The sequence below is a fragment of the Epinephelus lanceolatus genome, chromosome 3 (assembly GCF_041903045.1).
Source record: "Epinephelus lanceolatus isolate andai-2023 chromosome 3, ASM4190304v1, whole genome shotgun sequence".
NCBI lineage: Eukaryota > Metazoa > Chordata > Actinopteri > Perciformes > Serranidae > Epinephelus > Epinephelus lanceolatus.
Window position 1 is genome coordinate 28,654,070 of NC_135736.1, and position 14,899 is coordinate 28,668,968.

Genomic DNA, 14,899 nt, shown 5'->3' on the forward strand with positions numbered 1-14,899 from the left:
TATGCAGACACAACCTTTAAAGATGATGACAAATACAAATATCTTAATGTCCTTTTCTCCCTGGAGTGTCATCCTTCACTTCTTTATCTGAGCTATCTGAGACTTCTCTATCAATGATCTGCTCAAACTAATTTATCTAGGCTGCAAACACCTGCTGACACGGCTGCAAACACACACCTACAGAACATGCATGTATACCGCAGACTGTCTAATTATAAAAATCTTTTCTGTTTGCATTTAGGTGTCTAATCCCCGGCTCAGCCTGTGGGTGGTGTTTTCTCATATTAAGTTTGCATGGCGAGAAAAATAACTTTGTTTACCCAGAAGCCTGTGGTACTTATTACAAGTCTAGAAGATGATGAAGAGGCTTGTTTACACAAAGCACCAGCGTGATTAAATTACTCATTACTCAGCTGCATGGTAAACAATAACATTAGTCCAATTACACATAATAGTGAGACTTAAGTGATAGATTATTACACCTAATAACACTTGAGGTTAAAGTTTATATCTGCCTCTTCACACGATCACCCACGAGTGTTTTTCAGTATAAAGAAATATAAATCTATATCTGCAGTAAATCCCCAGAGGAAATCAACTAAAAATACTACTCTGATGAAAAAAACAGCAAGGAGTCATGAATCTCTGACCCCGTCACATGGTACATTTGGTGTCCTGGGCCGGCACATGAAGCACGTTTCACAGATTACCGCTGCAGCGCTCTGATTCTGACTCACACACAGCTCCAATACATGATGCAAAGTCACTGTGCTCTGATTAATCTGAGTATAATCCCTGACAAGCCATTCAGTCTCAGCTCTGCAGCTGGTGGGAGCACGCTGTGTGTGTGCACAGGGCGAGCGAGTTAACCGTGTGTCCACCGCTAGATCAACTAACATGGCTTTTCTTTTGCTACGTGAAACATACAAGCACTGAACCCCCCCCCCCAAAAAAAAAAAACCCCCAAAAACCCAAACTGTCCCCACAAAACCTGCTGGCCACTGGCTATATCAGACATGTAAATACATTAAAGCACATTCCGTTCCCTCCCACCACTCATTACTGTCCTCTCCTGAGCCAAATTAGGCATTAGACTGAGCACATGATGCCGCAGCTGCCTGAAAGCAAAGCCTCCTCTCCACTTTTGTTCCTAACATCGTCCTCTTCTCTCCACTTAACTCCATTACTTCCTCCTCTCGTCTCTTCCTGCTCTCTGCTACACTTCATCCCCTCTCTCCATCATCTTTCCTCCCGCTCTCTTCCTTTCTGCTCCACACTTCTCCTGCCCAAATGTCCTCTTTACTTCATTTACGACAAAGGAGTTAATGCACCTGCTATTGTATAAAGTACATATTATGCCGTGTCATACTATTTTGCTGTTGTTTTTAGCCGTGTTAGCGATGTAGTAGCTCGTAGATCTTTTGGTTCACCAATTTGGTTCAGACTGAAAAATCTTGACAGCTATTTGACAGTTGTTGATGGATATATACTTAAATACTTATCTATGGTCTTTGTGAACGTTGGTGATCCTCCGACACATTCTCACTCTCAACTCGTCAAATACAGCTGCTTGGTCAGTGGCTCCTTCCATCAAACTATGACACTCTTGGTATCCTTTCAATGTCAGTTTTGAACACCAAGGGACAGTGTGTCAATTCTACGCTTGTTACATGCATTGTGCCTTTTCGAGATAAACTTCTGTATTCATAGGAAATGTAAAGTTTCTGCTAGCTAAATGCATACAGTCTCTTGTCAATTTAAACCATTGTTTAGATTTACTTTCTTCAGTCTAGGCAACAAAAGTACAGAGTAAGGTTTAGAAAAAAACATCATGACATAATGTCACATCACGTGTCACTGGTACGGTATACTATACATACTAGTACACCATGTTGTTATTAACATAACTCTATTGACTTTTCACATGGGACGTGAACAGCAGTCTCACGGATTAAAGTCCGATGTTTGTTTGACCCATCCACCAACCTATGTGAAACACTACATACTAGGCTCTATCTACTGCAGCAGTTGTCTAGAGTGTTAAAAAATGCTGCCGCCTGGTGCGTCTCATACTGCCACTAAGAGGCACCTCAGTATATGATGCCAAGAACCACAGACCAGGCGTCGGTATTTGATGAGTTGGGAGTGAGACTGGGTTGGATTCTCTGATGTTTCAGCTAGTGCTAATATTGGGTACAAATTGTAACTTATCCAATACTTGGATTATCAAGCAAAGTACAGCCTCAACTGTACCTTGTGTTGATGAGGTTTACATGACATTACATATATTGATATATATGCTAGAAACAATTCATGTCTAAATGTTCAGAAACAAGACTAAGAAGGATAAGCTACACAAGCGATTCTGTAAAGCCTCTTTCACACATAGGTCCCCGTAAATTACTAAGATCCATCTAAGACTTCAGACCAAAGCGGTGGACCAACCAACACTGACATCCATAGCGCAATGATGAATGTATAGCTAAAAATTAATACCGTATTTCTTACGTCTCTCTGGCTCACCAAACATTGCACATAATACCATAAAATCTAAAAACTGGAATAATGATCTTTCACAAACAAAAAATGTAATACTGCCACATTTGTATCCTGACATACTGATGCTTACAACGTGATACACCACTTTTACTTACTTTTATGTTACTACTGGTGCCCAAAAATTACTTTTGGACCTCAACTTGTCTCTAACAATTTGGTTTTCATGATGCGATCGGCTTGTGTGTCTTGGTCCATGACCTTTGATTGGACGGTGACCTTTAACCCTGAGTAAATGCACTACACATCACAGACAATACTCTTCACAAGGTCTCTGGGGATGTAAAATCATCCCTATCCGCACATTATACTGCACTGACCTTCATTACATCCACAGCACGTCAGCATTTACAACAAAAGCCAATAACAAGCACAGTGAATGGGTTCTGAGGAGAGTGTACGTCAAGCTTCTAGGTTATAGATTTGGGTAATAATGATGTGACCCGAATGTCCCTGAAGTAGAAATGGGAGTGTGTGTGTGTGTGTGTGTGTGTGTGTGTGTGTGTGTGTGTGTGTGTGTGTAACTGGTTAATTCAGTCTTATCAACGTTTCCAGCAATTTCCTTGCATAAACGTAAATTGATTCACTCCCTGCCAGAATGGCGACACATTAACTGTGAAATAATCATATGACAAAAAAACGAATGGTATAATTTTATGGTGAAATATTGCGTAACTTTCATTAATGGTTGATATGGTCGAAGCATTTTTTGGGGCATTTTTGCCTTTATCAGATAGGAAAGTCTAGTGCAAAATGGAGAGAGAAAAAGAGACGGGATGACATGCAGGACCAGAGTTGGAATGAACCCATGGCAGCTGCGGCAAGGACATAGCCTTTGTACATGGGGCGCCCACTCTATTAGGTGAGCTAGTGGGCGCCCCCGAAAGCATATTTTAAAGGTCCAGTGTGTAGAATTTAGAGGCATCTCTTGGCAGAAATGGTACATGATATTCATAACTTTGCTTTCATTAGATTATAATCACTTGAAAATAAGAATCGTGTTTTCGTTACCTTAAAATGAGCCGTTGGTATTAACATTTGGAACACTTTCTCTCCCATGGAGTCTGACATGCTGTTTCTATAGTAGCCCAGAATGGCCAAACAAAAATGATGCCGTTGGACCCCAGAAGACATTTTCCCCAAAGACTTACAGTACATGGCAAAACAGACATCTGTAAATCAGTGGATTAATTCAACCCAATAACATTTAGAAAGACTATAAGAGCCGTAAGATTAAATCAATTTATTCCCATTCAAGTTAATGGAGTGCCAGACCAAAAGGTGCCTCCTCTATGGGTCCTGTGATGCAGAAGCAGAGTGAAAAAGGCAGGTAAGTTAAACACACTGAAGTTAGCGGAGTGCTTAACTGGAAGGTTAGCTCGGCCAGCGGAAGTCTCTAGTGTGCCCGCACTATGGGCTGCACTTTTTTGGCTTCATGCACCACTGAGCAAACCCTCATTGAAATGAATGGGCCCCAGCCTCCAACACTGTATCCAGTTCTCTTCACACATCCATGCTCTAGACAGGGCCATTCGCAGTTTCACATTGCCTACACGCTTGGCACATAAGAGATGTTTTAGTTCTGCAACCTTACTACGAGATGCCACTAAATGCTACATCCTGGACCTTTAAGGCGAAATATGCAGACAACAAGAAAAGAACCAATGCTCATTTACCCATTCATTTTGTTTGATGAGACAAACCTTTACCCAGCACTTAGTAACGGGTCTTGAGAATTCCCCATTCTCAGCCCCAAGCCATTGACTGTTTCTCCTGCAGCGGTTGATGCCCAGAATATATAATATGCCAATCCTGAATAAAACATCTACCATGGCCCGAATACTGATGCTGGGAGAGAGGGAGGATGAGAAATAAGGAGCGGAAAAGAGGCGAGAGAAGCCCTGGACAGTGACAAACAACAGCTCACTTTCTATAGACTACAAACAAAAAGCCTCAAGCGGCCATCGCTGTCAAAATAAGACTGACTGAATCTGCAAAAACACCAGCGCTTCCTTCACTCAGCACATCCTTTTTCTTTGACAGATTTGAAACTGCCCAAACATTGTTCATTCACATTTCTTCTACATGAGGACATTTAATGAGTTTACCTTGCCAGTGCTCTTATACAAAATGCGCCGACAGCATCTAACCACAGGACAAGCTAAGAATAGGCTGAGTCCGTCTGTCATTAACCTCCAGAACAAAGCTGACGTCAGAACGCTGAGAACTCCACAGTCCAGTTTCAACCCTCTGGCCACTGCATGTGTGCATGCCTGTCAAAAGCAATACCGCTGACAGTTTATTCAAAATTTCTGTTAGAGGTTACACTCTTCTATTTCATACTTTGACTAATCTCTGGGATTTACTGAGACATACAGTGTGTCAGACTAAGTGTATTGTTTGTGGCCACACCTCATTGTAATGTGTAGGAGCAGCTCTGGAGATGGCGAGTCATTGGTATATCACATGCTCAAGAGTCAACAGACAAAAAGGTCGTTGTTGTAAAGCTCTCTAAAGAATTCATCAGGTATCCAGGACATTAATGAGAACATTTATTAGGTGGGGTGCTGAAGGTGACGTTTTACATTCACACAAGTCAAAAAACTGTCACTGCTGCTGAGGACTGGTGAAAGATTTCCTTGTTTGAAAGCTTCAGGAAAGGGAGCAGCCTTAAAGAGCTGGGATCAAATATCTGAGAAAAATAAACTGTTTGCACTTGTCAGAGGGAGAACTGGAAATTATGCCTGCTAAGCAAGCTCAAGCACAGGACGGCCTGGTATCCTGATGGAGGCGTGTCAAAGAAAGGGCTCCACTGTGGAAAGTAAAAACTTTTTTTTTTTTTTTTTTTTTTAAAGCTAGGAGGCAAACGACAGGAAAAAGTGAAAAGCAAAAGAAGCACTGTGAAGGAAGGAAATAAATCAAGATAAAAGGACAGGAGGTACATTGCTGCAGGGACTCTACTGCTGGACTGGATCCAGTGTAGCATCACTTTTGCTGCAATGCTGATCCACACGTGGCCCAAACTGGATACACTGGGTTGACTGAGACAAGTGCTTCCAGTTCTTATAGGATCATTACAACAATGAGTCTTTGTCCTCTCACTCATGTGCAAAAACATGACACACCACAGTGACACTTGATACTCAGCCCAGTATCTCCTGGAGTCACGCTCATGTTGGACAGTTCTGCACCTCACGATTTACTTCAGTGCCACTGCAGGAGGTAGTGAGCAACATATGTAGAGAGGCAGGAAGTAAGGGCATAGAGGTCAGGGTGGTGGAGGGTTGTGTAGCACTATTGACTTTCATGTAAGAGACTGGATCTTGCATCCTATCTAAAACCTGAAATGAACATTTGCCTTTTTATTTACCGTAATCAGGATTATTTCTGAACCTTAAACATACTGTGGTTGTGGGTACTAAGTGCTGTACTTACATATAATTTTGAGGTACTTCTACTTGACTTTTTTGTCAGCGTCTGACGCCACAAGTCACTGCCCAAGCGATGGATTTCGATGACTTCAGAGTGAGACTGGGTTGAATAAAGATGATTCTAAATAGGTCATTCTTTATAATGACTGCTTTTACTTTGGGTACGTAAAGTGTATTTTGGTGCTAATACCTTTGCACTTTTACTCACTAAAAAACGTATGTGACTTGTATGACGTTTACTTGCTACAGTATTTAAAGTAAACACAACTACCGGCACAATAACTGTTAAAAGCACTCGTTAGTTGCAGCCCTTACTGTAATTAATGAGTTAAAATATACTGTGACGTAGCACCAATATCAACTGATAAAATTCAGTTTGGTAGAAATTTCTCCTAAAGCCTTTAAGAGAGTAAATCCCTGCAGATCGAGTGTTCTCCACACTTCCTCCTGTCTGACTTGGCTGAGTCGTTCCCCCTGCTCTCGCCTTCAGTACCTCTTGGCTTGAATTCTCCCTTCATCTCTGTGCCACTCCCTACCTGCTCAAGGCCGTTCGCTTTCGATCTACTCCTCTTTCCCTTTTCTTGTCTTCTCTTATCTTTCTTTGCATGCTCCACTCTCTTCGCCCCTCCCGCCCCATCTGTTATCTCCCAGCTGGATCTGTTTTACGCTGCACTGCAGTAGGCCCGAGCGAGGATCCAGGCTGGATGAGTCACCCACTCACAATCTGCTGCCCTAAAGCCCTGCAGGCGACAGTCACATCCAAGGACCCTACTGCTGTCCACGGGCATGCACGGATGTACATCCGTGCACGCTCACATGCACATGCACACTGCGTACCCTTTTCTGAGGAAAGTAGAGTTGGAAATGTCTGCACGTGCGCTCACATACATAAAGAATTAACTTTAAATGGACCGAGAAATTACTTAATTATTCGCCTTTAAGCTACAAACTAAAACAAGATGGTTTCCATTTGCCAAATCAAAATGCTACACACAGTACAATGAGAGGAAGAATGTGTAGTGGTGCTCTTATTAGTATTCAACACACACACCGGGAAAACCTCTAGTGAAACCAGGGCTGACTGCAAAATAAAGGATTACTGCTCTGTTACGCACCGAAGGAAATATACCCCATCCAACTGTGAGAGCTGTTTCCTAACACCTAAAGTACCCAGACAGGTTCACATATGTAACCACCATACCTGGACACAACGTTTTGTTTCCATACAGAACATGAACATGAAAGTTGCTCCTACAGTTGTTCCTCCCGGGTGTCTTGGCAGAATTTTACAGCATTTCTCAATCTCGATTTTAAAAAAAGGACACGGCATTTACACAAATCTGGTGTTACTGACGATTGGATTCGCTGTGATTACCCACTTTACCAGTAAATGACATATTACATTCACTAAACACTGGATGGTCTTTATCATGATAATGTAATCCCTATCAATATACTTTATACAGTGTGTGCTGTGTATCTACTGTCATATCCACCTACCTCATGTATATAAAGCACTTGGCTCCATATGTATCTGTTTTAACTGCATGGCTATTTCTGTTTGTACACTGAGAGCAACAAAATAAACCAGTATGTGTACTCACCTTCTTGGCCATTAAAACCCAATTTAATACTAATTAGATGTAATATTCCAATTATATTTTATATCATATTGTACGCCCACATGATGTTGATCTTCAGCCAGAAATAAAGCAGAAAAAAACATTAGCAGAGCAATGTGTAGGATTTAATGGCATCTAAGCAACCAGCTGAAACTCCTCCCTTGTGTGTAGTGTGAACTCCCAGTTAGGATTCCCTCAGTGTTCATTTTTCAGGAGGTTTTTACCCAGAGTCAAAATAACCACCCGTCTCTTCCAAAATGGACCAGGGATCTCATTTATAAAACAGTACGTAGGATTCATTCTGAAAATGTACATGGGGACAGAAGCCAAAAATGGTGTGCGCCAAAAAATATTTGACAGTTTCTATAATCAGACTTCCAACTCACCATCTACATTGCCAATTTCCCGTCTCCAAAATGTTTGTAAGCATTGGTTTAGCTTTCCCCCTGAAGTCTGTTTATGTAGATCACAACTTTTCTGTGGGAAGCGGCATATGCTTCTTTCAGGCCTCGTTTTGTGTGTAAGCAATGTCTATAAATGAGACCCCTGGTGATTCAAACCAGTAAAACCAGTTTCAGGTTACAAATCAGTGTTTCTACATTGTTGGGTTTATTGCAGACGTGTGGCTCATCCACCACGTGCTTACTTTTTTCTCTGATAACTTATGATTCGGATGTTCAGGATTTTTTTTTCCTGGGAGCTGAATTTATCTGCAGAATAATAACACTGAATGAAGCAGTTACACGTTAAAAATCTGTGTATTGTCTACACTCTCATCATGAAGGGGCTGTAAACAATGTTGGCAGACGTGAAAAACACAAATGGTCCTTTCTAGAGCCAGTGTTTGGTTGGTCTATTTTGGGCTACTGTAGAAACATGCTGGTGCAACATGGTGGACTCTGTGAATGAGGACCTGCTCCCTGTGTAGATATAAATGGCTCATTCTAAGGTCACAAAAACACAATGATTCTTATTTTCAGGGGATTACACACCAAAGGAAACACACTTATTATATTATCATCTTTTTCTGCCTGTCCCCCTAAATCCTACACAGTGGATCATTAAGAAGTATGCTAAGCACACAATTCTCACTCTAAAATAGCATCTTATGTACATCTTTTGTAGTTTTGTAGGAATGGACTAATTTGAACCTGATTAAGAGCAATGGGTTATTTAGTATTTGAGATGCAGCTGTGAATCCAAGTGGGACTCAAACGATCACGTAAATAATATCTACAATTTTCCAACTTTTGAAATTCAACAAATTCAAATTCACTAACCAGACATACAAAATAAAAATAACTGCCTTTAGACTTAGTGTACTTAAACATACCCTGCATGTGGATGCAACCAAACCTGTTTGGAAAACTGTTTCCTTTCTGACATTGACATGAAGCAAAGCAACCATTTTATCTGAAAAAGCTGCACAACCAGAGAACCCCCCAACCACCCACCCGCACCAAAGACTCTCCTCTCATTTCCCCCTCTTGCTCACTCTGGCACACTTTCTCAAGCGCTCTTGCCATCCTCTTAATCTCCCCCCTCTCTCTCTCTCTTCTGCAGTTTCTATTTAATGAACATATTTTTGTCTTCCTGCTGGCAGCACACACTCACTCCACTGAGATAAAAATTGCTCTCTGCAGCCTTAAGATAAATATAAACCCGGCATTTAAACTGGGGTTTGATTATAAAACAACAGTAAGCAGAACTACTGGAGATGCAGCGTGCAGTTTACTCTTTTTTAAACCGTTAGTTGAGGATAAAAACAGCCCCAAATAAAAAGCCTCATCACATGAGCACATTCACACGCATGCATGCATGCACTCGCACACACATACATGACTCTCTCCATGGGAACAGAGCCATCATGAACCGAGCATCTGCTCAAACATGACTCATTTGACTGTGAGGTGAAGTTGACTCGTGACGTGCAATCACCACCTTTAAGGATACGCCAGAAACACTGTGTCCTGTCATTAAATAATAAGACCAGAAATATAAAGTGTCATTTTTTTAAAGCAGGCTGACGTTATTTTTTTTTTAGATAAAGTACAAAATTGTCCCAAAGCATTCAAATCTATCACAGATTACAGAGAGGTGTATATATATAGCATGGTTCACAGTGAGAATACTAAGAATACTAAATGATTAAATAAATAATTTTCTGAGAAGGAAATTACTCATGGACCTGCTGGGCTTTACCCTTCATGCCCCGTGCTTCCCTTCTTTTAAAATGGCCCCCGTTATTAATGCACCACTATGAGCCCGGATGTCCTTGGGTAAGAGAGAGAGAGAGATGTCTTCCACCGGAGAAAAGTGTGATTGTGGTTGTGTGAAATAAATTACTTGGTGATGTGTGTGAAAAGGTGAAGCTGAGGTTGGGTGAGCGTGTGTGTGTGTGTGTGTGTGTTAATCTCATATAACTCCGGTGACTCCACAGCATTCCTCCTTTTATGGGCTGTTCGTCTCTACAGAGAGTGCATAAAGTCTACAATAAAGAAACGCTGCAACACTCCGTGCACAACAATGAGGATTTTCCATCTCTCATGAAGCAGATGCTGCACACTTAACATCAGACAAAGCTACACGGCTAATGAGCAATTAGTGATGCACGGGGCTATGGGGTCAATGCAGTATTTTAGGATGTGCAATCTGTTCCCATCTACATATAAACCAGTTTGACATTGTTGCTTTAGCTCCATTTATTTATGGAGATTTTTTTTATGTTGAGATTTTATACAATCACAGATATAAGGCTTACACAGTCCTGTCCTCTACTGTTCATACTGAGAAGATTTAAACTGGTCAGCTTTGAGAGATTTGCTGAGTATAGCAAGGAAGCTATTCCTTTAAAGAGACAGTTCAAGCCAAAACCAAACACACATATTTTTACTCCTACCTGTAATGGTTGTGATCAGTCTAGCTTGTTTTGGTGTGAGCTGCCAAGTGTTGGAGATATCAGCCATAAAGATGTCTGCCTTCTTTTGAATATAATGGAACTAGATGGCACTCTGCTTGTGGTGCTCAAAGTGCCAGAAAAATACATTTAAGAAACTCAACAGCAATGTGTCTGCCCAGAGATCATGACCCAGTTACTCACGATTATCCACAGACCTTGCGTAGGCGCCCTTTATCAGTGATAAGTTTGTTTTATTGTTAGATGGTATGACTTGCTACAATACAGAGAGAAATATGTTTTTGTTAAACATGTGAGGTTACTTTGTCACTATATATTTTGACCTCTATGAATCTTTACATTGGTCCTGTGCGGCTGCCATACATATGTGACAAATGAACAGGAAGTGAAACCTTTATTGTGAAATGTTCAGTTTGACAACGGTTGTTTTACCCTTAGTTCGTTGGTGTTGCTACCGAGCCGACTCAATGCGTAAAGCAGTCTCCTGTCGTCATTAGGATGTGGTTATTTACAGAAGTGAATTAAGACGAAGTTAGCCACTACACCTTGTTGTGGACAGTTTCTTTCTACCAAACTCCACCTGCAAACTGTATCACCCCACAGAAGGAAGCGTGCATCTACTCACGGGTGAGAGGCTCATGCTCGTGACAGCACAAGATGTAAACATAAATGGCGTCCTCCTCGGCTGAGCTGTAACTTTAGCTAGCTAAGTGCTGCTAGGTAAGCTAGCAGTAGATGCACGCTTGCCTCTGTTGTCAGGTGTAGTTCAGTCTCTACTACTTAGCAACTCACACCAAAACAATCTAGATTAATAAATAGCACTACAGGTAAGAGGAAAAATGTGTATTTTTGATTTTGTGGTGAACTGTCCCTTTTTACGTGGCTATATGATTTAGGGTAGTGTTGCAAATCAGTGAGCAAGACTGCTTTAGCCTACATTGTATTTTTATATAAATTTGCAACTTTTTTGATTTTGATAACAAACTGGGTTGTTTTGTATGTAGTTTGTTGGATTAGCTAAAAATAGCATTACTGTCTGGTTATTTTATCCTTCAATTATTAAATTTCCATATATAACAATATTGATATCACTGAATAAAATTATGTACTACCCACTTTTAACTATCCTGAGTAATGACACTGAGAAAAGAGCGACCGACTGTACATATTGTGTACAGTAAATACCATTAAAAGAATATCTCAACATTTTGAAAAATACAGCACACCTCCTTTGATTAACACGTTATATCTTGTTTGTTTAATCCATACAAAAAACAAAGAGTAACAATTATAACTTGAGAACTGGGACCAGTTGCATCCAGAGGAGACTCCAGGAGGTTAATGGTTCCAGTCAAGCAGTAGTCCAGCAAATAACCCCTTATAAAATGGATTTTGTTACCTTTGGACAGAACCAAGCTAGCCATTAGTCCCTGTTTACAACTGGCTACCTTCCAGATATGAGAATGGCATCGATCTTCTCATCTCATTTTTGGAAAGCAAGCCAATAAGCATACTTTGCAGAAATTCAAACCATTCCTCTAACGCTGATATCCATTCTGCCAATCTCCTGTCTGATTCCCTTAAATCCCTGGTTCCATCCCTTAATCCCTGTGACCCCCTCTTCATGTGTTGGGGTGGGGGTACCGCGATGGTCTGGTTGGAGGATGCGTGTAAGTAGCCAGATTGCTGGGACGCTACCTCGGTGAGTCTGGGCCTGGATTACAGGGTCGTGGCATGGGAACAGAGGGGTTGATAGGAGCCTTCTGCCACTGGGAGTCTGGGGAGAATGACTGTGTGCGTGTGTGTGTGTGTGTGTGTGTGTTGGAGGGATAGGGGTGTGTGTAATGTTGAGGAACAGACGGCAGGAGACCACAGAGACAGCTCACTCTGAGCCTGGAGCTGACTGAATAACATCAGGAGTAAAACTGAGTGATGAAGATTGTAAAAAAATCAATTTAGATGTATTCACTGCATATCTTCACACTCAGCCACGCCTCTTTATGCATGCACACTGAGAGCCACATAACAGTATGCATATTTACAGATATAAAAGCTCTCGTGCACTCTTGCCTCACGCACACAGAGGCATTTGAGGCTGTAGTGGAACATCTGCAGGGAGAGACGGGGCTTTGCTAATGGGTGACAATAGACTCATCACACAGAATTAGCACAATCTGTGCAGCCATCTAATGCCCCGTGTGGGCTGCTGTCTACTTCCAGTCTGATCAACTGAGCTCCTGATTAAAACTGAGGAGTGTGTTAACAGCTGAACACGAGCTCCTGCAATCATTTCTTCGTTTTATTTAATCCTAAAACATGATGAAACTTCCGGTAACTTTTATTTTTTGATCTGCAAGCGCCGCTCTTCAGGAATAACATCACTGCTTTGCTTTAATCATCTAAACAAGCCTTTCAAATGTCAGCGTGACATTAACGATAATATAAATGACTAATGGCAAAAATTAGAAAGTAGCTAAAAATACAGGCTCCAGTGTATCACAGTATTGGCTTCCAGCTGTTAAATGTGTCTTCACTCCTGTCCGCTCAAACTGCCATCTGAGTTATTCACGTCCAACATGAAATTAAGAGTTTGCAAGAGCATGCAATTAAATTTAATATCTACAAACGCTGACCTTCAAGAGATACGCCATTATTAGCATCATTATTCTCTCCAATTTCAGTGACAATTGCTTATAAAGAGGAGGGATGATCCAAAGTGGGAGCTGTGACTAAGGCCATTTGGGTACTGGGTGAACTGGAGAACACTGTGAGGAGAGAGCAGTGTGTGTGTGTGTGTGTGTGTGTGAGACTCAGCCAGGCTCCGGGTGTCCTGCTGTGTGAGGCCTGAGGCTGACTGTCACTGTTACTGTGACTCACCCTGAGAAAGAAGACAACCTCCCTCCGACCCCGGTGCTCCCAGCTAACACCGGAAATAAAAATCACCAAGAGCCTTTGAGTTAGCGGGAGGCTGCAGGGACAGATCTGTCCATATCTTTGACCATCAACATCCCACTGGTGACCTATGGGAACCACTCTGATGGCTTTCAAACTCACAGAGAGTCTCAGCTCTTGAAAGTGAAATCAAATGGGACTAGATGACTGGGATGGGTTGAGGAAGCCTCTGAGTAACCTTGAACTGGATAGCTCCTCATGCATTAGGCCCTACATCTATAAATGACACATGATTCAGCACTAGAAAGGGGAAGACGTGATTTATTTCGTCACAGGTTGCCCGCAATAGAAGATAAATGCGTTTAGAGGGCGCCGGGGTCATGGCGTGCAGCTGCTGGTAGGAGCGGATTTCCGCCAAGGCGCACTTAACGATTGCATAACGTGGTGCGCTTCGGAGTTCCCACTGTGGTTGGCTGACAGAAAACACTGATTTAAAACCCGTCCTCCATTAATTGCTACAACTTGCGCATTACAAGTGTGAGTGGCTGCTATGAGCTGCAGCTCCGGTGCTTTTGCTGCGCGGAATGTCATCTGAAGGGTACCGAGAGGAACTGACGTCCCCGACATCACTACCACCACATTGTCGTGCCACCTGCCTCCCACACTGCCACACAAACACGACTTATACTAATAATTACCGCGTCCTCGTGTTATGCATCAAATAAAAGCAAAACACGACAGATGCTGCGGTGCAAAACACCAGTAATAAATTATTCTACTGGTGCAGCGCTGCAGCATCTTTACAGTGGAGCACATTTCAGCACCAGGACAGCGACATGTGTGATTCAGAGGAACAGATGGAGCACAGCTACAACACACTGCTGCATCTGAGCAGCATGAGGTGCTCATTTAACACCAATCTACAAACACCATTTCACCGTCCTCCACCAACATGACACCTCAACATGCAGATCTGAGATGTGGTGCATCCCTCTTACCTGAGTGGCTTTGTGGAATTGCTTCTTGAGCCCCGCTACAGACATGGTTGCTACACGGTGGTTCTAGCTGGGAGGATGGACTTGATGCTGCAGGTGAGTGAAGGAGGAAATCTCGGTCCTAATTGTATCTGGTGGTGATCTTGCAGCCGTGGCTAACTCCTGTCTACACTGGTCTTCGGCAGAGGGATCTCCTGTAAGAAAGGGGCTGATTATAGCGCCGATCAGGCCATTGGATGTCAGAGCCACATGTCTAAAACGGTGCTGACGTCGGAGGCTGCTCCTCTTAAAGCAGCCGCCTCAGTACATTGGATGGACACTCTTAGAGAAGGCTGTGTGTGTGTTTCTAATCTAATATCGTTTAGTAGAAAGAACAGTCTGGACAGAGGACAATCTTGGGGACAAGGACAATGACTTTGTTGAGACCAGTGGTGGAATGTGAACAAAAACATTTATCCAAGTACACTTAAAGGTCCAGTGTGTAGG

At 42.2% G+C, this 14,899-nt stretch overlaps 1 protein-coding gene across 6 annotated transcripts in view; it reads right to left on the reverse strand.

The window, feature by feature from the left end:
• sh3gl2a (SH3 domain containing GRB2 like 2a, endophilin A1) overlaps positions 1–14,631 on the reverse strand; it is a 54,493-nt gene extending 39,862 nt beyond the window's left edge. The window contains exon 1 of one of the 6 annotated variants that reach the window (XM_033624200.2): positions 14,417–14,627. In XM_033624200.2, coding sequence (XP_033480091.1) covers positions 14,417–14,461 — 45 coding nt within the window. In that variant the 5' untranslated portion in view covers positions 14,462–14,627. Of the gene's footprint in view, positions 1–14,416 lie in introns of all 6 variants that reach the window. The other 5 variants (XM_078166223.1, XM_033624197.2, XM_078166224.1 and 2 more) reach the window with 5 other exon arrangements.
• Between the last annotated feature and the right edge of the window lie 268 nt (positions 14,632–14,899).